General features: G+C 41.2%; 2 protein-coding genes across 12 annotated transcripts in view; one reads left to right on the forward strand and one right to left on the reverse strand.

Moving 5' to 3' along the window:
• Positions 1–542: 542 nt before the first annotated feature.
• CCDC74B (coiled-coil domain containing 74B) lies at positions 543–10,254 on the forward strand. 9 transcript variants are annotated; one of them, XM_068911622.1, is made up of 8 exons: positions 556–680; positions 827–871; positions 2,677–2,790; positions 3,176–3,326; positions 3,807–4,014; positions 4,138–4,220; positions 5,843–5,899; positions 9,582–10,254. In XM_068911622.1, exons 1-8 carry the CDS (start codon positions 581–583, stop codon positions 9,772–9,774), a joined length of 951 nt encoding a protein of 316 aa, XP_068767723.1. In that variant the 5' UTR covers positions 556–580; the 3' UTR covers positions 9,775–10,254. The 9 variants fall into 9 exon arrangements, with proteins under 9 accessions (XP_068767729.1, XP_068767723.1, XP_068767726.1 ...); XM_068911625.1 differs by having other exon boundaries at positions 2,677–2,733; XM_068911628.1 differs by lacking the exons at positions 827–871; positions 9,582–10,254 and adding an exon at positions 7,902–8,155 and having other exon boundaries at positions 543–680; positions 2,677–2,733.
• Positions 10,213–27,513, reverse strand: part of MED15 (mediator complex subunit 15) — a 30,832-nt gene continuing 13,531 nt past the window's right edge. The window contains exons 9-18 of one of the 3 annotated variants that reach the window (XM_068911616.1): positions 22,837–22,956; positions 16,739–16,881; positions 16,292–16,419; positions 15,236–15,370; positions 14,770–14,833; positions 14,268–14,334; positions 13,666–13,826; positions 13,299–13,465; positions 11,931–12,029; positions 10,213–11,796 (exon numbers count right to left, since the gene is read on the reverse strand). In XM_068911616.1, the coding sequence (XP_068767717.1) occupies positions 11,660–11,796; positions 11,931–12,029; positions 13,299–13,465; positions 13,666–13,826; positions 14,268–14,334; positions 14,770–14,833; positions 15,236–15,370; positions 16,292–16,419; positions 16,739–16,881; positions 22,837–22,956 (1,221 nt within the window). In that variant the 3' untranslated portion in view covers positions 10,213–11,659. The remainder of the gene's footprint in view (positions 11,797–11,930; positions 12,030–13,298; positions 13,466–13,665; positions 13,827–14,267; positions 14,335–14,769; positions 14,834–15,235; positions 15,371–16,291; positions 16,420–16,738; positions 16,882–22,836; positions 22,957–27,513) is intronic. The other 2 variants (XM_068911614.1, XM_068911615.1) reach the window with 2 other exon arrangements.

The following is a 27,513-nucleotide window of genomic DNA, read 5'->3' on the forward strand; positions in this document are numbered from 1 at the left end:
TGTAAGCTGACTTCCGTAGGGTTTGTGCGTTACGCTCACAGTCAGAACAGTTAAAAGGAAACAGAAATTGTGGTGCACAGAAAAGAAATCTAGAGGGAGCTGCACTGTCAGAAAAAACACAGAAGGTGGGAGAAGGCAGCAAGAGCCCAGCGCTGGGCTGCGCCCCGTCCGGCGGCCTCGGCGCACCCCGGCGAGGCGCCCCCTCGGCGGCCCCGCGCTTCCCCTGCAGCCCGTACTAACCGGGCAGGTTTGGCCGGCGGGTAAGAGTAACTGCACCAAACCCTCTCCTGGGCGTTTTAAAATACGTTATGGAGGCGCCTCTCCCCTCGTCCCCTTCTGCTGGGCTAAAGCTCGTCGCGGGGCGCCGGGCAAGGACCGAGCGCGAGCGACGCGCAGCGAAGGAGCGGCCGCCGCTGGTTGGCCTCGCCGGCCGCCGTCCCGCGGCCGAGCGTCCAACCGCCGCCGGTGGGGGGAGGGGCAGACCAGGCGATACCACCGCGGCGGCGGCGGCGGGGGCGGGCGTTGCCATGGGGGCGGCCCCGGGCGGGGGGGCGGCGGTGCCCGGAGCCCCGCCCCGGCCATGGCGGCCGAGCGGAGCTTGGCCTTCGTGCGGCAGCAGCACGCCGAGACGCTGGCGAAGCTGCACGAGGAGATCGAGTACCTCAAGCGGGAGAACAGAGGTAGCGGGGAGGAGGGGGCCGGGCCGGGCCGGGCCGAAGGCGGCGCCGCTCGCCTCAGGCCGGCTGCCGCGCTGGGTAGCGGTGAGGAAAACAGGGAAGGGCAGAGCTGAGGTGAAAAGCGTTCCCCCCCCCCCCCTCTCTTGCAGACCTCCATTACAAGCTCATAATGGATGCGAGGCCGCAGCCAAGAGGTAGGCCGCGCCTCTGCGCCGGGCCCCCGCCGCTGCAGGCCCGCAGCGGTTCCTCCCTGCTCCTGTAACCGACAGGAGTGCAAGCAGGGAAGGAGATAGCCCAGAGTCAGTTAGGAACGCCCGCGGGCCCCGGGAACGCCCGCACCCAAACAGGAGCAGTAGCTGAGGGGCAGCAAGATGCCGCCGTCATGCCATACTGCTAGCAGCGGGCTTTCTCAGCGCTCTCTTGAATTGCTCTCTTACAAACTACGTCTGCACGAAGGGTTTTTATATGATTTTACTGGTGGGACACATAGCAAAGGGAGGAGTACAGCGTTTCGGTACAGCAGGCTGGATGCAGACTGCAATATACAAACTGTTTTTAGCAGGACATTCTATTTCTCACACCAAGCTGCTGCGAGATGTGCATTCAAGTACATTATTCAGCCTAAGCTATATGGGGGAGGTTATTTGCACAAATAAAGCAGTCAATTATGCTTAATTTTTTCATTTCTTAAAAGCTCTGCTGTTTGCTATCATGATGAGAATCTGAACTCTGAAACAAATGTTTCTAATCACTATCATATAGGGAAGCTTCGCATCCTCTTAGAGGATTAAAACTACACCAAATACAGACCTGAGAATTCTGAGGAAGGATTTTATTAGAGTGCTGGCAGTATCAAACTGCTGTCCCCTAGAAGCAGGTCTATATGCCGTTTAGAACTTCCATTGATTACTATGTAAAAGATCATTTTTTCTTTTCTTTTTTTTTTTTTTTAAGTCATAGTAGATACCTTAATGTTTCTATCCCCAGTCTATCATAAAAAAACCACAACAACTTACCCTGAGATGACACATCAGTTGAGCATTTGACTAAAAAGAGAGTTCTTCACTCAGAGGTATATCAAGTTCCTAGAGGGAACACATTCAGGAACTGGAAAAAGAATAATAATCCATCTCTAATCAAGGGTAAGGATCTAAATTAAGTGTCTTGTTAACAAAATGGTACAGTTTAGGGTACTAAACAATAAAAAGTAGATACGCGGGCTGCTTATTATTTCAAAAAGTCCTCATTTCCCTGGGATTAAAGAGACCCACCAGGTGTTTTTGCTCTTTAAGCATGGCAAACAGCAGGCACACTTAAGCGCTGATTTCTGTCCCCAGTTATTCACTCTCACCTTGTACTGCAATTCCTTTTCTCTGAGCTTCTTGTTGTATTAACATTAAGTGTATTGTGAGGCAATACATCACGTTACAAAGAGGAATCCGGATCAGATTAGCTTCCAAAGGCAAACGAATCAGGAAAGATGACAAACATTTTACACTCACTAAGAATATGCCACAGTAGTGCACTTGTAGAGTATGAGATCAGAGATAACTAATTAAATCAGTTTCAGTAAGAAAACAGCTATAAGCTAAACGGAGGTAAACAGAATAGCATGACCCAACTCTGACACAAGTCAAAGCATTCAATATCATAAAAATAAGCCTGAAATAATCAGATTTTGCTAACAAAAAATTCCACCATTTTGCTTGAGCCTTAGACCTGTATCAGGGTCACATGCTCAACATGTTCCATGTGAATCTACAAAAATAAAGCTCTTTTCTACTTACTAGTCACTGTTTTTCTGTGATGCCGTAGATATTGTCTTGCTGCAACTTTGACCAGCAACTCTAATACTTGTAGGCCTTGACTTTGCAAATTTGTTTGCTTAAACTCCCAGTCCAGACTTCTGCCATAATCAGCTCTGCAGCCGTAGGGCTCAGGTCAACATTTCTCTCTGTCTCTCTCTCTCTTTTTTCTCTTTTTTTTTTTTTTTTTGCAGACAATGCAATTTCTACCTCATCTTCTGCAAAGACCAGTTCAAGGCACTGTTCAGCATGTAAGATTGCTAAAAATGAAAGATTTACCTTTGAGGTAGTGGAAGTGTCAGAAATGGGTAATCAAATAAGACATTTCTTTTTACTGATTAATCCTGTGTCCTTACTACCTCTGAGGCCTTGTTACTGCTTATATTAATTTTATCAGGCACACTTCACTAATCATACAAGTGAACTATTTAGACTCCATAAATTGCTTTATGTTTCTCCAAATTCAGCCAAAAAAACCCTACTTTAAAATGCACAAAATAAGATCCCTAGAAAGTGACCTGTGCTCTCCAACCTAATCCTGTGCAAATTTAATACCATCAATCTGCTGCAGACTCCCAGAGCCTGCTTAATACTTCTGACTAGAGGATGCTAAGGCCTCCATGCCTGTTGCAAGCCTGTCGCTGCTCCTCTTTCCCTTTCTGCAAAAAATAATCAAGTTACACTTTTAAACAGGTAACTCTACAGCTTCTCGGCATTTCCTAAAACAGAGACTACAAATAAAACAATCCAGGAAGCATGAACAAAGTGCAGTTCAGGTAGTGCCTGGAGAGTCAGAGCTACCCAGCCTACGTATGGAAAAGTTAACTGAGGAAGTTCCTCCCAGGTATGACCAGCTTACTAGCATGCAACAATTCATGAATCAACCAATGTGAGTTCTGCTGCATATGAGTACTGTCCATCCATGTAGACCCGCTTAACGCGAGGAATGTCAAAGAGAGGGACTTAATGGAGGTGAGAAAGTAAGTTACTGTAACATCTAAATTGAGCAGTGATCAAGGATAAGCTTTGAGGGTACAACACAATTTAATTGCTTTTGCATGATGCGAATGGTATAGACTCAGAGTGAAAAGGCCTGATCAGAGGAGAGCTTAAATGCTGCATCTTTTTACAAGCCAGCTTTACTAGAGAAAGTGTGGGAAAGTGCTTCAGTTCCCCAAAATGTATATATTTAGTCATACCTCTGAACTGCCCAGTGTCTTAACGTCTTAAGCGTAATTCCATTTCCATCTTTACACAAAGCTGCATAGCCAGACAGCGTTACAAAGTAAACTGATCTGATTGTTAATTGTGTACGCTTTCTTAGAGAACACAGAGTTTCTGATAAAGCTACATCCCCAGTAGCTTCACTGACAAGTCAGATTACATGTACGACAACTCAAATACCAGCAGCCTCTTCGAGTTCCTTCCTGGTAAATGCCCTTCCTTCCTGGGACTGGAAGCCACCAACAGTGGGAGAGTGTCAGGCAATCATTCGCCAGCTCTGGAGCATCAATCAGATGCAGGCCCAACAGGTGAGCCTATACCAGGTTCAGTCCATGCTGTACTCTCAGCTGTCAAAAGCCACGTTGTTTGTGACGAATTACAAGTCTCCAGAAAAACGCAGAATGGTAGCTTTTCTCCTCTCTGTTCCTCAGTTAGCGTATCTAAAATCATGTTTGGAAGACATCCACAAGACCAAAAGGATTCCTGGAGACTATTTAATCACCAGTCAAATTGGGTAAGCTCTTCTAAGTCAGTTCAAGAAAATTAAACAAATTCTAGAGGCGTTGGCTCATGTCCTGCTCTATATAAAATTGAAGGGGAAGGATAGATTTTTTTTAAATTATTTTTCCTCCCAAGAAATTTGCATGATGTTAAATGGAAAGCAGAGATGCAAGTTGTACAGATAAAAGTAATTCAGAAATTCTCATTTTAGCAAACTTCTGTGAAAGCGCAAAACCAACCAACCAAAAAAAAGGACACACACAAAAATTAAGCTCTGGGTATCCCTGTCAGTCAAACCTCCCAGCCACTTCAGGTTTAAAGGATTTTTATACACATACTTATCTTATGTATAATGCCACATACATTCAGACTCACAGAGCAAATTCTGCACCACATTAATGGTGTATGTATGTGTGCATACATGTGTGTGTAAAAAAAAAAAAAAGTTGCCACTTGTCTTGTTAGATAATTTATTTGCTTAGGCTACCACAGTTAGAGAACAATAGGTTTTGGAAAGAAAAGTCTAAAAGTTCCATTAAGTTCCAGTTGGAGGTCAGTTCCCTCCCTTGGAAAACATTTCCCAGAGAATCAGAATGTTAATGTTTATTTTAATGTATTCTTTAGTATGACAGAGCCCATTTCCTCATGCTAAAAGATATGACACTCTTCAAGGTGGCTGGCCGCTGCCTCAAGCGATAAGGAAAACCGAGCAAAAGCAAGCACCCAAGAATAGTTAATTAGGGTTCTTAACTCATATTACTCCTCTCCTCCAGTCAGAAATTAGTAGTTTGTGGGGTTTTTTTGTTTTTAAATACACACAGTCACACACAATCTACACCATTACTCATTCAGTTTTAGCAATAGATCTGCAGTTCTCTTGAAGACAAGAAATTAGAGTAAGGAATTTGTTCATTTCTTTAAGCAGATTGTTCAAAATATTACATCACTTTATGAAAACATTGGCTACGTAGAATCTGACTCCAGTTTCCAGCCATTAGCTTTTGTTACATCTTTTCTGTGCCAAACTCGAAAAACAGCTCAAAAGCCCTGCAGCGTAGTGTATTTACAGGAAGACTCAGCACTATCAAGTTCCTCAGTTCAGGAAAGAGTAATGTGTTCTTTAGTTGTCCCGAAACCAATTTTAGTTATTTGGAATCTCTTACAGTAAGAGATTAGTTCTAAGACTTCTAGCTTTTCTACACCTCCTCTAGTTTTCTAAGCTAATGTGTCTTCCTGTATCACCTCACTGGGAACACAAGTCCAATTTCTTTTCCATTGTGAACCTCAGATCCTTTTAAACCATTGCCATCTACAATGCAATCCCTATGCAGAGGCATGGTTTAAACTCTTGTGCTTAAGGACAGCATCTATTTGGCTGCACTGAACACAGAACTTGAGTAGGCTCCATTTAGCAAGTTACCCAGATCTGTAACTCACCTTCTCAGATGCTGGGGAACAGCATCTGAAGGACTCCTGTCCCTCAGCGCCTAACCTGCACACACATTCGGCTGCCTCCAAAGTAGAATTCATACAGTTGTTCCCAAAACTTTGTTAGCGGGCCAGCAGAACCACTGCTTTCTTTTTTGTTCTTTAGCAAGTTAACCAAAGTATGTATCTGCAAACATTTTTATTCAGGAATCCAGAAGTCACACGCCTGCCCAAAGTGTCACACAAGGATAAACCTAGGAAATGGTAAGTACTAAAAAAAGAAAAAAAAAGTTACAGCTATATAATAGAACTGGTTGCTTACCATGGAAGATCAATCTTTACTTTGAGAAATCCTATCAAACTTAAAAACAAGTCCAAAATTCATTCTTCTTGCACAATTTTAACACCTCCCAGTCCAACTCTCTCCCTTTTCAGCAGGACTGCATGAAGGATGAGCCCAGATGACCTCAAAGGATTAAAAAAAATTCAGGGAACGTCATTTCAGATAAATGAATTCCTTTTTAATGCCCTGTCACCACTTCAGAGGAATACACACAGAGAAATTATCTACTCAATTCAAAAATTGCCTTTGTATATTCATTAAATGTCCCTCTTTCTCAAAGATTAATATGCAAGACTCAAATAATAGGAAGTGTACTGCTTCCTGTAGCCTCTCTCAAATATTTGGTGCTTTAATAAGGTGCCTTCCATATGAGACACTAGTCTCAAAAAAACTCACAAATCTCATACAGGTGAAAAAATGGAGAGGAAGAATGATAAAATACAGGTCTCTTTAGGAGGTAAAACACTGCTCTTACCAGAGCAGAACAACAGAAAGTTCATTTAGACCACTAATACATACTCAGTTCTATTAGCACATATGACAGCATTAGCTATATTGTCTCTCAAGTGCATTTCATACCTTCTATGATGAGCTTTTGCTTGTAAAAGGTGATCAAACAAAACCCCCTTTTTCTTTGCTCAAAATGAACCAGGTCAGAGCAGTTTTCACATTGTATTCTCATGGCAGTTAATAGTTGTAGAAGAAGGAGAAAAATACACTTTCCTACATTTATGCATCACCATGTTCTGCAAGATAACTACACCAAAGAAAAGTAAGAGTAGTCAATGCAGTTAACTAGCAGTTTGCATGAATGTGTATCAGAAAATGAATATTGCCACTTTTAGAGAAGAGGGTGGCTATTACAAGTTTATGAAAAAAACAGAACTCCACCCAAGATCAGATCCTCTGCTTGGGTTTCTTCTGCTGTTCTAAGCCAAAAATGCTATCAAGGAGAGGTAGAGAGTAAGAACCACCTTTGCGCGTATGAGATCAGACATTTCGCCTTCCATCCCCGAAATGCCTTTTAATGAAGCACCTGACCTCCTTGGAAAGCAAGTGACAGAAGTGCATCTTTTTAAAGCTGAAGAAAAAAGTAATTTAAGGAATAGGGAATTATTTTTCAAGAACTAGAAAAATCAAGTCAATTACATTAACTTATAATCCTGTGCTTGTAAGAAACTAGTTTCTATCCTGTAAAAACTTCAGGTTCGCAATGTTATATTTAGCAATTTTAAAGCAGCGCAAAAAGTCCCTCTTCATTTCAAAGTATTATAAAAGCCTACTTAATGCAGATAAAGCTTAATTCATGCTAATATTAGTGCATGAATATTTATAGAAGCGTAGTGGGAGAAGGATGAGTCCAGTGTGGTGCTTCAAGGCAGTGCAAGGTGTATTCCCTAGCACAGTAATTCCCAGAGGGTGTGCCATGCAGGAGCATATCCCCTATGCTCTGCCCTTAGCAACCAGGCTTGACAGCCTAGCAAGACTGAGCAGCCTTGGGGAGCCAAAAGGCAGGATCTATTGTGTTGGACTCGGGTGTTACTGATGGACCTGCTGCACAGCATCAGGGCAGCTCATATAGCAAAGCTATACATAGCTAGATTTTAAACACAGAAAATGTATGCCTCAGACAGCACGTTTGGAAAAGCAGGGGAATAGCCAATAAAACAGTATCTTTTCTTCATGAAGAACAATTCAAAACAACAGTTCATTCAAAACACCAAAGCTTTGTGGGAAGAACTTCTCACTGCAGTTAAGTCTAATTAGCCAGACAGAACACTATGCTATCTAGGACAGTCTGCCACACAAAATCACCAAGCTCAGCAGTAGGACAGTGACCCTAGCCCAGTACCTTTCCTAGGTAAAAAGAGAATGGGTTTGGGTAACCACAATGCCATTGATTTGCTGCATTCCTCTCTGCAGTTTGATTGCTGCTCCAGCGCCTATTACAAAAAAGGCAATTTTGCCACCTCTGAAACAAACGCTGGGGAGCGGTTTTGTTGAGAGACAGAAAAGAACTCAGGCTATTCAAAGAAGCCGTCTTCATCGAACTGCGCTTTAATTCAACATTCTTCATCTTATTCCCTTATGACTGCTTTGAGAGTTGACACCACGTTTTCATGATAAATTCTTCAGCTGCTATTACCACATCATTTCAAGTAAAAGTTGATTATGAATTCGTTTTGTCTGTCATTTATTCAAAGAAAGGAAAGGATCAGACCTCCGTTACGGATTTCACAACTTATTTGCAAAAATGCGTATTCTTGTCTTTTTCTGAAATACATGAATTGGTAGATTTTTCATAATAGGGGCATTTTCTGAATTCATCTTTAATGCCCCCACACCTGATAAAGCACCCAAACATTAATGACTATTTATACCCATTTTGGTGCATCTTTTCAAGGATTTGTGTTTTTCTGTTGTTATTATTTTCACAAGATCTGTAAACAACTGAAAAGGAACCCAGTTATGTTGTCACCCAGTCACTCCTTTGACATTCTAGGGGGTATATGGCCCACTTAACAGTTCCCATGATGCATGTCCAACTGAGATGTTGCTGTGTGCTGGGATACCTCCCCCTATCCCACCCTTTTAGAGTAACATCTCATTGCATTCTGTTTGAAGAAAAACTGAAAGGTACTGCAATGACAGCTGTGAAAACTGCACTAGAGAAGGTACTGTAAAAGCCTGAAGGATGTTTACATTATCACAGAATGGCCAAGGTTGGAAGGGACTTCTGGAGATCATCTAGTCCAACCTCCCTGCTCAAGCAGGGTCATCTAGAGCACGTTGCCCATGAACACATCCAGGCGGGTTTTGAGCACCTCCAGCAAAGGAGACTCCACTACCTCTCTGGGCAACTTGTTCTAGTGCTCTGTCACCCTCACAGGAAAGTTTTTCCTCATGTTCAGATAGAACTTCCTGTGTTTCAGTTTGTGCCCGTTGCCTCTTGTCCTGTCGCTGGGCACCATGGAGAAGAGTCTAGACCCATCCTCGACACCCTCCCTTCAGATACTTGTACACATTGATCAGAATGCCTCTCAGTCTTCTCTTCTCCAGGCTGAACAGGCCCAGCTCTCTCAGCCTTTCTTCATAGGAGAGATGCTCCCGTCCCCTAATCATCTTTGTAGCCCTCCGCTGGACTCTCTCCAGGAGTGCCATGTCTCTCTTGTACTGGAGAGCCCAGAACTGGAGACAGTACTCCAGGTGAGGCCTCACCAAGGCTGAGTAGAGCATCACCTCCCTCCACCTGCTGGCAACACTCTGCCTCAGGCACCCCAGGATCCCATTGGCCCTCTTGGCCGCAAGGGCACATTGCTGGCTCATGCTTAACTTGTCCACCAGGACTCCCAGGTCCTTCTCTGCAGAGCTGCTTTCCAGCAGGTCAACCCCCAGCCTGTACTGGTGCATGGGGTTATTCCTGCCTAGGTGCAGGAACCTGCACTTGCCTTTGTTGAACTGCAGGAGGCTCCTCTCTGCCTGTCTCTCCAGCCTGTCCAGGTCCCTCTGAATGGCAGCACAGTCTTCTGGTGTGTCAGCCACTCCCCCCAGTTTAGTATCATCAGCAAACTTGCTGGGGGTGCACTCTGTCCCTTCCTCCAGGTCATCGATGAATACGTTGAACAAGACTGGACCCAGGACTGACCCCTGGAGGACACCGCTAGCTACAGGCCTCCAACTAGACTGCGCTACTGACCACAACCCTCTAAGCTCTGCCATCCAGCCAGTTCTCAATCCACCAACAATGTCCTTTGCATCTGTCTGCACATGTGTTTTAGCCAAACTGAAGAAATGAATACTATAAATGTCTCAGTGTGGCAGCCTGGCAGTATCTAAAAAATCCAACCATCTCCATCCTCCTTTCTTGGCTTATGACTTGATTATGCACTATAGTAACCAGACACACAAGTTGTGTGACGTGAACATCTCTCCACTAGAACAGTAGTGATGCCACTGCTTCATTCTCCATAAGGTAGGAGATGGCCATGTAATAGTACTGGTTAAAAAGCTACATCTTCCATTTGTAGATATCATTACTAAACTCTTGACCAGGTCTTCCAGGTCATTATGAGGACAGTAAAGATAATATTGCATGGAACAAAGAACCATTTATGATTTTTTTTCCCCCTAACCTTCAAAGTGTATGAATTTCCACTTACCATCGAACAAAGTAACCATCATCCAATGGACACAACAGAACTGGTATCTAAGAATTAATGTGGGAAGAGCAGTATAATGTTAGCATCCAACACAGGAATAATAATAAATTTATTACAATAAAAACAAACAGATAATGCATTAGTTCATGTACAAAATACTGATAGCATTCCGCTGCCTCAGTCAGTGCTTACTAAGTACCCACGTTTAAAAATATCCTAAAACTGATGACACCACACAGATTTACAAAGGTCATAGCAATTTCTTGACACTACTGTAAGAGAGTCCAGCTACTCCTTAGGTTTTGCTGCACAATACAGGGAGATGGAGCAGGATACAATGGGAACACCTGAAACTTGAAATTCCCCTGCAGCAGAAAATTAAGAGTCAACAACCTACAAGCATGGGAAAAATAATCATACTATACATGAAATTAGTTACTCATTGCAAGTGTTTTCATTGGAAGTGCCCAACAATAAGGCAGCTGATGACAAACTTGAGTGCCCCTCATTGCTCAAGGCACAAAATATCAGTTGTGACTTCTACTCCTGAGCTAAGTTTTGGTTTTTGTTTGTTTGTTTTTTTCCCCCCCAAACAGATGTAGTATGGAAGCACTTCCACTGACCTGCATCAACTCCCCTAGGAAGTCAAATGCTTCAGACCGGCTTTCCCCTAGAAAACATACATACGAAGATATGTAGCTAACAAGCCTGCTGGATTGATTCATGGTACTGGCACTTTAAACAGTTGGGGTAGGGAGGATCCCTCCAGTACCCACACATACACTGTGCTTATAGGGGAAGTCAGTGCACCCATTCATATCCCCTCTTCCTAATCATCTCACTTCTGGAGCGGGAAACACATGGTCCACGCTAACCAAAAACCGTTATACAAAGTAGTGTTTAAAATAAGCTATAAAATATCTTTTCCTATATTTGGTCCCCCCCAATGTAATTATTCAGATTAACCTCACATATTTGAGGGATGCCCTTGAAGGCCCTCATTTATCCTGTTTCTGGGCAAAGCTAACAGGCAAAATATTCCTGCAGTCACTGGGAAGTCTGTGAGCACATTCTAGCTGCAGCTAATTTACTCCTGGGGCAATATCAGGTCACAAAATACACAGTGTGAAAGGAATACTGACACCAGGCAAACTTTGAAGCAAACTAGGACATTCTCCCCCTGCTCCCTCTTATATCAGTCAGACTCCCTGACGGAAGTCCACAAATAATTTCTTCTCTAAGAAGACAATAAAAGCTCCTCCTAATACAGTCTCAAGAACCATATATACACATTGTATATTTGAAAATGCTGGCAAAAGTCCACAGAGGCAGAAGATAAAAAGCATGAAAGCTAATCTAACACCAGGTTCTCTACTGAACCTGACACCTAGAAACAAAACAATATAAGGCTTCTTTCTTCTGAAATACCCTCCCCAAAATGCCTGTGATTTTCCAGTGGCATGCGGAAGAGGCCAGCTGTCGAGACCCTATTCCTTTCTTCATGATTTAGGAAGTGAGATGTTATGCAGCAGACAGGCAGGCTTGACGAATACTCTGTGCCCAGGTGTTTAAGAGTGCAGTGACTGAATGCTTGTCTGGAAGTTGCAATAGTTTTGAAGTCATGTACCGATACACTGACTGCAAAAAGGGATTGGCTGCTGGAAAATAAAACAGATAAACAGGGTTATATTAAAAAAAAAAAAAAAAAAAGATGAGTAACACCAGGTGTTCCCATTTCCCACCACCACCACGTAACACGTGCCAAACAAACATCACACTAGCATCCTCATACCATATTGTCTCGGGTTTTTTATCCACAGAGGGCTTTGATCTGGGTAGTCCGCTGGAACGCTGAGCTGTAGCGGTGGGACATTTGGAAGATTCTTGTCATCTAGAATGTAAACACACTTCCCATCAGAATGAAGCACATCTTCACGTACGGAGGGTTTTTTTTGGTGCGTAAGTCAGCTTGGTTTCTAACCTCTCCGCCTGAAGAGGAACCAGGCTGTAAGTCTCCATTTTTATTGGAAGGCAATCTCATTACTCACTTTAAAAACATTCCTAACTTCTTGGAAGAAAAGCCTGGCAAACAGCTCCATCTCTCACACATTTCTGCACCCTGATAATCTCACCATTTCATCAGCTGAACTTCAGTAAGATAGATGCCTTATTTGTGAACATTAAATTCCTGTTCTGGTCCTGAACGTTAGTACAAAAGTTCACATTTCTCAAACTAAAAAAAAAAAAAAAAATTTTCCCTGTTTGAATCCAAGAGCAAAACAAGCTCAGTCTATAACACTTTCTGCTTATTCAGCAGAGACAGGAAAGAAGAAATCTAAATTCCTTTTTCCAGCATTCACTATTGTCAGTGATCATTAGTACAAACTGAAATAACCCCTCCCAAAAATTAACTAGCCATTTCTCTAACTCTGTCCTAGTTGTTAAGAGACAGAACAACTCTCACGTATCGCTAAGGCCAAAATCAGTATCAGACCAAATCAGGAATCATGATTGTTGCTGGCAACAGTAACTTCCTTAACACCAAATCAGATTATGCGCTGCCACCGCAGTGCAAAGGCAGGACTGTTCAGTGTTCTTCTACAGTGAAGCAACTAAACACTGCACTGCTGCAGTTACTCCCATAATGGCAACTGATATGCAAAAACAAAAATAATGCTATGTTTACAAACAAACTACTTCACACTACCAGGAATACAGATGGCATGAAGATTTTGTTTGGATCCAAATTAATGAGTCAGTAAAACACATACAGAGAAAAGAACAATGCTAGTATTTCAGCACAGGAAAATGGCATTCTATTTGGAAATAACTTAAATATTACCCTCCTTTACCACAGCAGTAGTACCACAGCACAACTGGGAGAAATAGGCTTCTCTGAAGCATAAAGACTAATATATTTTGAACAAATAATTTCCTATTTAAAGAAAAACTAAAGGACAAAACCAGTGGCCTCATTCAGGATGAATGAAGTCTCCAGATGCACCCTGTAGCAGGCTGTACAGAATGTCACAATTAAGCATTACTATAGCTCTGGCAAGTAAGGACTTCATGTAGAATCCACAGGCTGACAAGCCTCAAGACTGCTCTTCTAGAATCAAAATCAGTACTTTAACTTAGCCCTTATTTTTCTCTTGCTTACCTAGCTTGCATATGAGATGAACCGTGCCATTATTACTGCAATGGGAGGGGTCCAGATTGACCAGGAATTTAGGATTTAATCTTGCCACCTCCCCTTGTAAGACATTTGGTATGGTCTGTCTTTCATCCTCTTCATACTTCCGCTTTCGAGGTGAAGCAACTGGGGCCCTAGGCAAAAAAAGTCCACAAAAGGACTAGATAAAAACTTTATGCCAAGGCCACATGATTCTCAAGTATTTTGTTTGTAAAACAGAAAGGTCACCTCACATACACCTCAATACACCCATCCGTTCTTTCAGTAGTTCGAATAAAGGAGTAACTTTTCGTTAAATAATGAACATTTAACACAGCAGGGCAATGATACATACGTGATCGGCGGGCCATGGATTGCAGTCATAGCTGGCATAAAGGTGCGGTAAAGGGAATGGTTGAAGACTGGTGAACGGATGTTGGCCAAGACAGCATCCAAAAGTGGCTGACACAAGTATTGCTGTTTGGTGGGGGGCACTGGGGGAGGCGGTGGAGTAGGCTGAAACACAAGAAAAGTCCCTCTTATTTTATTCACCACAAGATGTCATCTACTATTGATTCTGCAAAATTTTTTAAGAGTGAACTTCCAATGCAAAGGATTCTCAGAACTGTGTACTCAGTAACATAACAAAAAAGACTCTGTAGCTTTCATTTAGGAAGTTATCCCAAAATCAGCTGCCAAAGTTCTTAGAAAGAATTATTCAAGAGTGCTTCTACAAAGCACAAGAAATTGAAAGTTCAGTTAAAAAGGTACAGACAAGGAGACTTAGTCATAATGAAGCAAATGCTTGCCCATTTTTTCTGTCCAACCTTATTCTGTCCAACCTTACTTCAAGCCATAATAGCATGAGCAACAAGAAATGCAAACAATTATTTTGCCAAATCACAGATAATTATTTCCAAAAAGTCCTATTTCCTGCTAATGCAAAGCACTACTTACCACAGCCATATCATTCTTGAGCTTCTCCAGAGCAATTTCACATTTCTGTAATGTCTTCAGAGGGCATCTGCAGAAGAGGTAAAATTTCATCACCAAAAAGGGTCTCCTCCACTCAAGAGTTCTTGCTGCCTGAGCTACACAGGCTGCTGCAATGCCAGCCTATCTGGATGCTAAACAAATTGCTTCAGGAATCTAGCACCTTAGAATGGATCACATTCTAGTACATAAAAGGTCAAATCCCAAAACGCTTCTGAAATATTTAATTTAATCCCTGAAAAGCTTTACCAGTTGATATTTTAAATAAATTGAATGCCAGGATTAAAAACTATGCCTGGATCCTGCAGGGTATTACAAGATCGCAGACTACATCCCTGCTCACCACAGTGTGTCTTGGGCCCTGCGGCAGTGTTGACATTTTACTCAGCTTAAGTGATTTATTTCTTAGGGTAATTTCTGGAAGAGCTGGGGAGACTGATGTCCAGCCAAAAGCAAAAAGAGTTACCGTTTCGAAGGATCAGTCAGGATATCTAAAAGACTCTTCATTTTACTCAGGTCCTTCTTCCTATCTGAAATATCATCAGAGAGACAAACAAGATACACTGACTACAAGAACAGTTTCCAGCCTCGCAGAAGTACAGGATACTGGTAAAAGTGAAAACATGAGCCCACACTGAAGAAAGTAGTGAGGATCAAAGTTTTTCATCTTACCATAAATACGTTCACTGTGTAAGCTCTATCAGACCGCGTCTCAAAAAAATCAGAAGTAAAGGAAAACTAACAGGACTTTAAGGATGAAGATTTTGCCAACTTTTCATAGTAAAAATCTTTATAGTCATCAGGGAAAAAAGAGCAACTAAATTTACTGTCATTTTTAATCCCTGGAATAGAAGCCATCACAAGAAGGCAATGTACTGCTTCTTCCATCAAGGCTGACAGAGAGACACATGACTAAGTATAGGGGACCTCACCTTCATTTTTGTCTATCTTATTGATCATCCTCCGGAGCGGCTCAATGTATTTTGACAGCTGTTTGAGTTTCTCCAGATACTGTTGCTCCTCTGACTGGCTAGAACTGGCTGGACTCATGACAGAATTTGGATTTCCTGGCAAGCAAAGATTGCACAAAACATGGATGACAGAAGATGCTGCAGAACAGTACTGTCATATTTCAGAATCTAGATCTGAAACATGGCGACTCAAGTGTAGCTCAGGTCAGATACTCAAATACCCAAATCCACCATCAGATGCCCTCCATAGTTTGTATGTGCTTGTTCAACCCTCTAACCTTTGTGTAGAAACAATATGTTTTGTGGATATAATCTCAATTCCCGTTTAATATCAGTTTTGCCTGAAAAAGTCCAAAGGTTTATATACCCATATCCTAGGTCCTCATTTTGCCTTTACTCTGGTACCTTATTCACTAAATCAACACACTGAATTTGCTGCAATTTTCCTTAGATCAATGCTTTCCAGACTGCAGAGCATATGACATTGAGGTATGAGAAGGAGCCAGTATGATGTTACTTCTTTTCACAGTATTGGAACCTGCTTATCGCATCTGGGAGAGATAAGAGCACAAGTGTCAGAGTACATCTAGGAAGGTGTTCTAGAGTAAAGCAGCATGATTAAATACTTGTCTGTGGTGGCAGGCAGCCTGCCTGCCTGCCTGCCTCTCATTAAGTCATTAGATCCTTTACAATTGTAAGCTGTTGCTAAGGGTTCCTTTCTGCATGGAACTAAAGAATCACTACATCTCTATTACTTTGCCCAACTAAAATAAGCACCATTCTTTTCTCAAAACAATGAAGTCAAAACCAAATTTATACAGTTCAGCAATGAGAAACCAGGCTTAAGTTGATTTTGATTCATGTTGTTGCGTACGTGGTCTGTGCAGCACGTCTACTGCTTGAAGTGCTGGCTAGTCTGCAGAGCTCTACAAGCAATGATAGGTTTCCCGGGAACTATTACAGGTACCAAAACATATACCAATTCATGGTCTGCAGTATAGTTCTCAGATGATTTACCTGGAGTGTTTAAAGGACCTGGGGATGGGACACTAAAGTTCTGAGGCGTTCGTGCAGCTGCTGGGCTCTGGGATGGTTGTGGAGATGGACTAGGGAGAAAGCTGCTAGGTGATGGAGCTGGGCCAGAGCTGAAAAAATAAGAATAAAAAATCAGACTTGCCAGAGTCTGGCAAGGAGGCATGATCAGCCTGTGAGCAAATATGCTTCAGTAAGCATTACTGTGACACTAACTCTGCCAATATAACTTTGTGAGAATTTCTTACACAACATCTTTCTTTAAATGGAAATTTTCAAAGAGCATTCAGCTCACTCACCTGTTTTCTCACTAAAGTTCACGTTAAGACTCATTCACTTCAATGGAAACAGAGTAAGGTATGCTGAATGTTTCTCAAAAATCTCACTCTTACAGTATTGACAAAGCTCCTCAGAAATGAGAGTCTAGCTCACCTGACATTTGAGTTTGGCTGAGAGGTTGGCTGGCCTGGCTGAGGAGATGGCTGTGGCTGTGGTGGAGGCGGCATCGATTGGGGAGTTTGAGCTTGCTGGACGGGAGATGGGGATGACATCATGGTGATGTTGTTCTGGCTGACCTGAAACGTGAAGAAAACCCACCAAGATCAACAATAGCAACAGAAGAGGAGCATACAACGGGAACCTAACTAGAGGGCTTTACCTATGGAGAGAAGCGTATCCTCAGGCCTACGAGAAATAAAAGTGTTAGTTTCATGTTCTCCTCCATAATGAAACAATCCCACTTGTATCTCTTGTGAAGCTCTCAGGGCAATATTTCATATCAACTTGACTAGAAATAACAAGACTGCACAAAACTTGAACAATTATATAAGTGCTTTTCCTTCCCTGAATGAACACGGTGCGATTAAAATATCAGAAGTGTCACCTGATAAACCTGTACTTCATTTGAACTGGAGTCAAGAGCAGAAAAAACAGTTCTTACTTGAGAATAGCCACAAAAAACCCCAAACTTCCTTATTTTGGCATTTTGATTACAGCCTTCAAAGGTCTGTCAGACTGAACTCTAGCTTTCCAAATGATTTTATTGGGGGTGGGGAGGGAAGGGAAGGGAAGGAAACCTAACCTAACCACCAAAAAGTTATTTAAATATTCAGCTTTAGAAAACTGGCTGGAGACAGAAACACTCCAAACTGAATAGCTGGGTGGAAAAAAGTGAAGTTGCTTTCTGACCTTTGAAGGATGATGAAACATGCCTAAAGGACAAAAAGATGCATCAGGGAATATCCAGAACAGCAGCAAACTCTGGGTACAGTGAAGTCCATTCTGCACGCTATCAAGTGCCAGAGCAAGATACTCAGATGAGAGCAACCTCTCATGTTTGCTCTAACAAGAAGCATTCTTCCCCTTCATTAATCGATTAAAAACCAACCAACAAAAAACCTGTATTACAATCACAAGTATGGCATAGTAATGCAGATATTACTTGAGCATGTTCGTTTCTAAGGCACGTGCAGAGAGTCCTTACGACATAAAGCTACAAATACACATGCACAAAGCTAAAGTTGAATTAGCCTGCAAAGGCCACATATTGTGACTCAGTAACCCCTGTGTTCATTTGGTAAGCAATCTGTTAGCACCTTTATGAATTAACAACTCAATTTCCATCACTCCAAGCCATTTTTAAGCAAGTGGTCCAAGTACATCCACGAGCCCCAGACATTCCATAGGCACTGCAATTTGTTGTTGTCCTTCACCTATACACCTAAACCATCCAACTGTCTCCAGAGGGCATAATATTTAGCATATTAAAAAGGAAGTATTGCATGCTCTACTATTGCAAACACACACTGAAAGTGACAGGATATGCTTTGGAGTATCACATTACAGCTATGCAGGAGGCCACACTTTGCCAAAAAATAATAATAGGCCCAAACAACCCCCAGCTAGGAGCAAACGTAAGACTACTCAGCTTGTCAAGATCTATTAGTTTATCATCCATTAAAGCAGTTTAAAGTCAAATGCAGCCCTACATACCATGATTTCATTTTTATCTCTAATAACTGCATTACCTTCATAACTTCTCCCCTGCAAAGATATTATCTAGAACAAGTGAGGCTGAAAGGGTATTTTAAACCAGCTATATCTTCTTTTTCTGCATAACCAACATATACCAAGACTGCGCTTGCTGCTTCCATAGGAAGCTGGTTCTTTAACAGCCTGTCTCTCCTCAACAGTCGAAAAGGCACTCCTGAGATTGAAAAGCATAATCTGCCTCCCACAGAAACTGTGTATCCCAGCACTGTTTGGGAGGAAGCTAGGAAAAACATTCCAAAAAGCACTCCCTGATTTTTGCTATTCTATTTAACATTCCGCTAAACAGCGAGTGATAGAACTTGCCCCATACAGATGCTGAACCCCTTTTTCCTCAAGTCAAACTAAGGCCACTTTTGAGTGGTTTGGCAGTTCCTGAAAATCAGTTCCCCTTCTAAAGTATCTCCAGTTGGTTACACAAAATTACTTCTGAAAACTTAGATCCTTGTGTTTGGGGAAAGAGGGAGAAAGATTTCATTAGGATTTTCCCCAGATTTAAGCTTCTGTAGCTACTCCAACACAATCCCTTCACATTAATTTACAAAGGTTCCAGAAAAGCAAAGGAAAGAAGATGCAGCATCTACAGCGCACAGAAGCGTAAACTGAATTAGTGCTGACATCTTTTCAATAGCATTACACCTTCTCACTAAGTACGCGCACAGGCCACCAGATTTCCTCTTGAAGTCAAGTTTGATCTCACTGTTGGCTTCACTTCAAAACACTGCAGGCTAACATCTAACGTTAAGTAACATTGTGACATTGTCACAAAACATGCACTTAGAAGTATGCAATTACAAACTTACTGCTTTACTCCTCTTTGAAAGCAAAGAATCTGCTACATAATCATTTCAGATGTCTTTCCCTAGTATAGAGCTTTTAAAGATGCTCGCAACTTTTGATTTTGATTTCTACATTGTTGCGAGGGTATGGATTAACAACTTAATGATATTTCAACACCTAAGGAATTCTCTTTACAACAGACTCCCACTAACACGACTACTTTAAAAAAAAAAAAAAAAGTCCAGCTGTTAAGCCATGGTTACTGACCATCTCTATGCTCTTTAGCTTGAAGAGATACAAAGTAATGCAACTTCATACATTTTAATTGCAGGACAAGATTTCCTGCATCTAAAAGCACATTCACGGGCAGCTAAGCACAGCCCACCTGACATGAAGTTACTCTGCAACTCTGCAGTGACCCAATCATGATACCGAGCCCTAATTTTATGAAGTCTTACCCAAAAGATATGTAGGCTTGCATGATAAAGTTTGTACTCAATCATATCCACTAAATCAAAACTATTCTTAGTGTTTAGAGCACACTATGCTGCAAGATAAACTGAGCTGAGTCCTTCCTACCTGCAGTCTGCTGAGTCTCAGGCAAAGAACAGCACTCAGACAGGGCTAGTGAGAGTTTTTCAGAAGTTCCTGGTAGCAAGAACGTACAATAAACAGAAACTAACAGCAAGGAAAAGGAGGCTGCAACAAGGAAGTAATGGATAATAATGAGGAAGAGTAGAAATACTTTCTAAAGGAAAACTCCAGAAAGCATTTACACTGCTGTACAGACAGTTTTAGCGTTAAACCAGTAAGCATAGCCCTGCCTACTCTGTTGCAAACTGGGTTTAAAGTTCACCATTATGCTGGTTTGCATGACAAAGTAAAAACTCTGCAGAGCTTCAAATGCGTTCAGATAAAGGTTTCCATATTCCCAGTCAGGCCAGCATCCCTTGCTTTATTTTAGTATTTAGATCAGTTTACTTTTTTTTTTTCCCCCTGTATGTCCAGTTTACTGAAGATTTCTGCACTAAGAACTCCTAACTGCAAACTGGAAGTCCATACTATTGCAGCCCGCAGCAGATGTGTAGACAGAACCTGAGGTTTTGACACTAGAAATACAGGAGAAAGATTAGGCTTAGTACACTAGCTTTTGCTTTAGTAAAAGGGAAATTATTAGATTAGTTTAATGCTTCAAAGTTCCTATCAGTGGGGTCTCTCAAGTCAATCCCAATATGGTGATAGCGATTTTTCCTAGCTATTCAAGAAAATGCTGCTAACATTGATAGTTTTCAGTTCATGCCTGGTAGCTATTCAGTCACAAACAAGTTTCAGCTAAGCTTATAAAAAGGAAATGGTGGAATACGATGCCATATCAGTATACATTCTTGCTGAGAAAAGATCCTAAAAAGAAAGGAAAACAAAATAAGCAAGAAAAACACACTGCAGAAGTAACTGAGCTTTGTGATTAAAAGGACAGACACTGCATTTGTGTCATTCAGGTTAAAAAGTAGAGCTTTTTTGACACCACGCCTGGTCCTCGCATGGAAAAGGATTAAGCACAACTCCAAGATTCTTTCCTGAAGTGAAGACACTCTCTGTAAATGACTTTCTGATACTGCAGTCAAGGAGATGATAGACTCTTAAATTAATAACTAACAATCAGACATATCCTACAGCCCTTTACTCCTGTTGTGACCAGCTGCAAGAGCTCTTTCACAAGGTTACCGACAACATATCCAACGGACAGTATCTTTTAAGCATTTTACAAAATTAGAGACAACATAAGTTACAACTTTTCTAGGACAAGTTGAAGTACACATTCATTTGGAACCTGCACAAAACGTTTTGGAAAACAATACTAAAGATTCAGGCTGATCCTGAGCTATCAATTATATGAAATATCAGGCTGGCTCAATTGGCTTTAAAATCATGCTTACCACCACCATTAAAACACGAATCTCTCATCCTACCACCTGTTTAGGAGCTATTTTTACTCCGCTCATTGTTCATAAGTAAGTTTTTTCTTCTTCTGCCTTCTCCAATTGTTAAATTGTCAGGTCACAGTCTTTGGCATGCTACTAACAACAGTTAGTTATTTACTGATTGGTGTCAGGAATCAAAACTCAACAGCCACTGACATGACGGCACTAAAAGATCAGCATATGGCATTGGCAGATTAAACTAGAGGCCTTCTGCTACGACTACAGTATTAAATATAAGCTAATCAAATACTTAAATTTCTATCAGAAGGCCTCGGCATCAGTCCAAATACAGTGAATAGCACACACTTCATATGCAAGATGACTATGTCTGCATATTAATTGCTAGAGCAAATAAAGCTCAAAGGAAATCCTCCCTTGACTCAATAAACAGCTATGCCTGGGTTTTATTTCAGTTAACATTTAAACAATAAGCTAGATTGAAATAACCATCCATCTTAAACCAGCAACAACAACAACGGATGTGTTTGCCTAGACCTGCAGAATCTTTCTGGTCACTCTATGTTAACAAACCTCTGTTAGAAAAATACTGCGCCTAAAAAACTTGATGCAGCAGCAGCACTAGAAAGCAGCGCTCAGGCGCTCTGCAGCCCCTGATAAGCTTGCAAAAGAACCAAAAACATCAAGAATGAAGCAGCCTTCTTGAAACCCATGAACAGAAAGCATCAACATAAAGAACAAAAAATACATCTGGTATCAAAGTTGAAAGTTACTGTCTAGAAGAACAAGATAGGAGGTCCATGAATACCAGATGGGAAAAATGCAGTTGAACTCTATTTTGCCATCACAACAGGATACACATTTAAACCAACACCAATCACACAGGAGTCAGTGTCCTACGTGTCCCATGAACTGCTGCAGAGCAGAGCAGTGCCTAGTTTTGTGGCAAACTGGTAAGAATTCAGTTCTGCTTCTTTCTAGTTCTCTCCATCCCTGCTCCCCCAAAACGATGCATTTTGCTCGTGAAACACAGCTGTGGGAAGTAGTAGTGCAGGTCCTGATCTGCTACAGCAGATGTGGTGCTCTGACCTAACGCATCTTCAACAGCAGTTGGACAGAGTACTGCCAGCCTGCCTACACAAGTTCCTTCACTGATGCAGGCACAAGCGGAGTCCTTCTGGCAGGTCCTCCTTCACAGGTTTGAAAGAGTGGAGAACAGCTCCATATTTCTTGATTCCAGATTACATGCCAAAAAGCTACACAAACTGAAATGAGCCAAGTTTACTATTCATGAAAGAAGCACCTATACAGAGTATAAGCCCATGATACGTAAGGTCCCAGACATAACTCAGCCAGTACGCTGCAGTTCTGACTTGCAACACTTCTGGAGACTCTCCTGGTTGTACACTGGTTGTGGAGTATGGACAAAGATCAAATGAAGACCAGAAAATTCTATTCATTTGAGACCTGAATCAAGCATGAACGTGAAAGAGTTGCAAGTGTTAAAATACAAAGATCCGTGCCACTTGAAAAATGCTTTATTTGATATCCTAAGCACTCAGAAAATCTGTTCTTTAAAAAGAAAAAGGATAGACAGGTCCATGAAAAAAAATAAATAGCCCAATACCCTGAGCAACTCCAGCAAGTTGTTGTTTGATGAAGAAGAGAACATCCCCTGGCTTGAAAGCAAGTGCTATACAATCATGTATTGAATGCTCTGTGCAATTCCTGACACGACGTGCGCTTTGACTCAGTAAATACCTGTGACATTTGCTGTCCGCCCAAAGGAATGGAGCTTGGCGGCGTGGCAGACACAGCGGTGGTAGGCGGGAACCGTGGTCTTATTTGCATCCCACCTCGGGCCATAGGTGCGGTGATCATCTTTGAGGACAGAGGGACAACAGACAAAAGTAATCGCAAAACAAGAAATGCAGTGCACTGGCAGGATGAAAAGCACATGCAACCTCCAGGGATTAGGGCGAGGGGGAGCACGGAGCAAATGGTTAGTGAGCTTTTCTCTAAAGGTTAACCTAACGTGCTAGCTTACAAATCAAACTCATTCTTATACCCTTTCTATCCATTTGTAGAAAGCAACTAATGAATTCTAGATATCTTAAGAGGTGGTATCTAGATACAGACTTGTGGGTCAAACATTGCTATCATTTTCTTGAAAGATTATTCTTAATTTTTGCCTGAAATTTTGAATTTCTAGAATTCTTGGAAATAAGCGCTCTAAGACTGCTGTCAGGAATGCTCCATATAAGAGGCTTCCTATATAATGTCCTAGGTGTCTGTTCTGATGTGCTTTCCCCCCTGTATACTCAAAGGATTTGGCAACATTTGCATACACCATTTAAAATAATCTGGCAGACAGTTCAACAGCAACTGCCACCACAAATGCTCCAATGAGTTCTACAACAACGAGCAAAGTTTCAGAACAACCTGACCTACGACAGTATAACAACTCCACAGACGGGGCTTCCATCATTACAACAGAAAGGACTTCTGGGTTTGAAAAAGCTATTTCCTTCCTTTTGTAACCCATGGAACGGGTCCTGTAATATCCATCACCCTTGTCAAATATCCATTCCTCTGGTACTAGCTGTACTAAAATTTTCTGTTCTGACTCCATAAAGTAATCAGCCTCATATTTATTCACGCACTATTTGATTCTACAACTGTAACGACTGAGGACTCCCTAAGTACAATCATCATTTGGAACAAATACTGAAGACTAGTGTTAGAATGGGTTCATGTTTTAATAGTACTAGGGCTATGCTACTCCACAGTATCTTGAAGTGCCTTTCAGAACCATCAGCCTGCATGAGCCCTACAGATCTAGTCATATATATCTGCATAGTCTTATGTTACTTAAAATTCAGTATTATACCAGAAACACTATGAATCAGAGCATAACATAAATTTATGGGAAGTTTAGCATGTCTTGAGGTGGTACGCATGTAATTTTGGCAGTTACCATAGCAGTGAAAGAGCTTCTATTTGGTACTTTATAAATCTGCAATAAAATTTTCTAGGCCACTTTTTTCTAGGCCACATAGTTCATATGTCACCAGGGAACCTAGCAGGTTCTGACTAACCTAAGAGTTAACCTAAGAGTTAGAAGAAATCTCTTTTCAGTGAATAATTTGGGGCACTCTTGCTTATTGTTCTGCATAAATGGACTGAAGCAGCCAGCAACATGTCTCCAGGGAGTCAGAGAATGCATGTGCTTACGATTGTTAAAAATAAATAAAATTAAATACAACATAGCAAGACTGAAAAGGAAAGCAATAACTGATAAAGAAAATAGCGTCAAATTCAGCACAGCTGTTAGTTCACAACATCAGAGCGATGCAGTCCCTCTCCATCCAGGCAGGGATGGTCAGAGACAGGATTTCAAAACAGAAACAAATGAGAGCTTCAGACATCACACACACATGCGCATGTACACACACAGCATGCAACAGCCACCACAAGCAAACACAACAACCCAGCACTGGCACAAAGCATAGGTGAATGCTACAAAGTGCAGTGAAGAGCTACAGTATCAACATGAGAGCTGGTGAAGCAACATAACCCTAACAAAACAAAACAAAAAAAAAACAAAAAAAAAAAAAGGAAATTGTTGGCAAAACATCCTTCCAGGCACAATCACCCCATCACAGACCCTCGTGAATGCACATGGATCTTCGGAGTGCGTGAAAACCCAGGGATGTTACGGTGACCCACGTGTCCCATCTTGGTCCTGTTTCTCATGCCACACCACCAAAGTGCGCAGATTTAGAATATTTCCTCTGAGGTCAAGGAAGTTAAAAGTATATTCACATTTTAAGTGTCTGGCAAACCATGGAACACCAGCAGGACAAACTCCAATTCAAAGGCTTTCAGCTGTTTCTTGCATTGTGGTTGTTTGGTCATGTGTGCGTGCCCACGCAATTTTGGTCTTGTTTTTATATTTTGAAATAAGTGCTCTTTGGAAAGGAAGTGTATATATAAAGTGACACCAGTTCTACTCTCTTAGCAAAAGGAATCTATTTTTCCCCCCCATTCTTCCAGCTGTTCAAAAGTTAGCGCTCACATTTACAAAACCTGTGACCCTTTAATAAAGGATTGAGGAAAGAAGGTTCAAAGATTGCATCTGTTTTAGGCGAAGGAATGTGTCTATAAAAGACTTGTTCTACGATAATTGAAAACTGGGAGTCAACAAGAAGTGTTTATGGACTTTTTCAAAAGGACTTAAACTGAAGGTAAATCCTTTTCCACAACTGAAATTCAGATAAATCAATTTACAGAAATAAGAATTTTACCCAAAGAACAGAGAGGAAGCAGAGGAAGAGAAAGAGTCTTCCTTCATTATAAGATATAAAAAACATTATTTGATAAAAAATGAACTGGAATATAATAACCAGAACTGTGAACCAGTAATTTTGTTCTATCTAAAACCCAAGGATTCAGAATTCCTTAAACATGCAGCTTCCAGTAGGAAAATAAGCATTGCACTGCCACTACCACTCCATTAAAGGCAGGCCAGGTCTAATTTTCAAAGAGCAATAGCTAATCTAAATTCTGTGCACCTTAACAAGTTGCAGCAGAATAGTGGTTTAAGCTTTGTTCATACCTAAATCCAGTTGATTACAGCTTTTCTTTTGGTGCTCCAAGCACTTCTGTAGCACTCTACGGTCACTAGGACACTGCTTAGTTTATTTACCTGCTTTACTTTAAGTTATATTCTCCTAAGGACTAGACACCCAAGCAGCATAACACTGACCTGAGCAGTGTCATTATGACAACTTCAGAGAAAAACTTTAAACTCACATGAATCCATGTCTGAACTTGGGATTGATTTTGGTTTTACCTAGAAACACTGAACAGAAGCTTGATGGAAAAAGGAAAATGCAGGCATACCAACGCAAATTCCCAGTTTGAAAGCCCACAGAGACCAAGCTTAACTGTAACAAATAAATATTAGGATAGAATTTGTTAAAAATAAAAGTTTCCCAGAACCAAATGAGGAAATCAAGACAGATTTATTAATTCTAGTGATAGCAGAAAATAGACTAAAGACAGGAACGGAATCTAGTATCAAAAGAAACTTATAAAAATCAAAAATAATCCACCCATGCTCTCAAGACCAAAGCTGTATCATAATATTCTACAGAGCTACAATCTTAAAACTAAACACTATATAGAAAACTGTTTATACAAAGTATAAGAAACCAGTTTAATTATTGGACTTAGCAGCATTAAGTGAATTTTAGTAGACTTATATTGTAACAGCACGGACAGAAATGGAATAAGCCTGTCTACGGAGTTTAGAAAACTCCATCTGTGATAGATAAGCCATGTGTACTAAACTCAAGGATTGCTCTTTAACAAAGCTGCAATGCAAAACCAGGTGACAATCAACCATCTTATCACCAAAAGTGTTTTGAATGCGCTGTGGTATTAAGCCACTGGCACATGAATTCACTAAATGGGGCAATAATTAAGTTGCTTCTACATAAGTACCATCCATCTGATTAGGAGTTGGAAAAAGCAACAATAAGTTAATAAAAAAAAAAGGGGGGGGGGGGGAATCAGTCTCCTTTTGCTCAGCCTAAGTCCCTTCAGGTCCCAAATGGAAATTATTCATGAAACAAAAGTTTTAATTCACATTTCAACTGTAGTAAATGAATTCTACATTGCTGCCAGTACTGTATAAACTCTACTTACCACTGCTCAGCTTCAGCATCCTGTATTATGTTAACACAAGCAAAAGGACCAATATGGAAACAAAACTCAGCCACCAACAAGCATCTGGCCTATATGAGGTTGAGAGCGTATAAGACACTATTTCTGATATAAGTCTGGCAGCCAGTTGTTATCACTCACCCCATTTAAAAAAAAAAAAAAAAAAAAGAGAGAAGCCTTATTGAAACTAAACTACTTTTCTGCTGAGGGGAAAATGCTGCAACATGTGGAGTGTCTGAGGAGACAGACAACTTTGCATTATCCTAGTCAACCTCATTTCATGAGGAAATGGAAGCTCTCTTCATGGAAGAGAGCTTCCTCAGTCTCCTCATTTACAAAGCGGTAATAATTGTACTTACCTATGTCTATAAAATACCTCAACATGAAACACTACAGAAGTAAACCAAAGACTTTCATATCCTTCTGGAAAACGGGATGAGGGGTTCAGCTCAAGCAATTCCTCATTTTTCCCTACATCTCCTTCACACTAGACATGAATCAAAAGAACAATAACTGGGGCTACAAGTGTATTGCAGGTAAAGAAAACTGGGTTAGACAGTAAGCTTTCATCCGGCACTTTTTTTTTTTTTTTTAAAACGTAACTGCACTTTTGATACATGCCATTTTTTTCTTCACAATTCACATTCACAACGAGGGCAATTTATAACTACTGCCCAGTTCACTCTGAAAAGGAATGAAAGATGAAAG

The sequence above is a fragment of the Struthio camelus genome, chromosome 17 (genome assembly GCF_040807025.1).
Source record: "Struthio camelus isolate bStrCam1 chromosome 17, bStrCam1.hap1, whole genome shotgun sequence".
NCBI lineage: Eukaryota > Metazoa > Chordata > Aves > Struthioniformes > Struthionidae > Struthio > Struthio camelus.

Bases quoted from the DNA above. Each gene is read 5' to 3' on its own strand.
- CCDC74B (XM_068911622.1), top strand. From the start codon at position 581: ATGGCGGCCGAGCGGAGCTTGGCCTTCGTGCGGCAGCAGCACGCCGAG. The intron at 681-826 runs GTAGCGGGGAGG...CCTCTCTTGCAG, and splicing joins CCTCAAGCGGGAGAACAGAG to ACCTCCATTACAAGCTCATA. The intron at 4,015-4,137 runs GTGAGCCTATAC...TCTGTTCCTCAG, and splicing joins ATCAGATGCAGGCCCAACAG to TTAGCGTATCTAAAATCATG.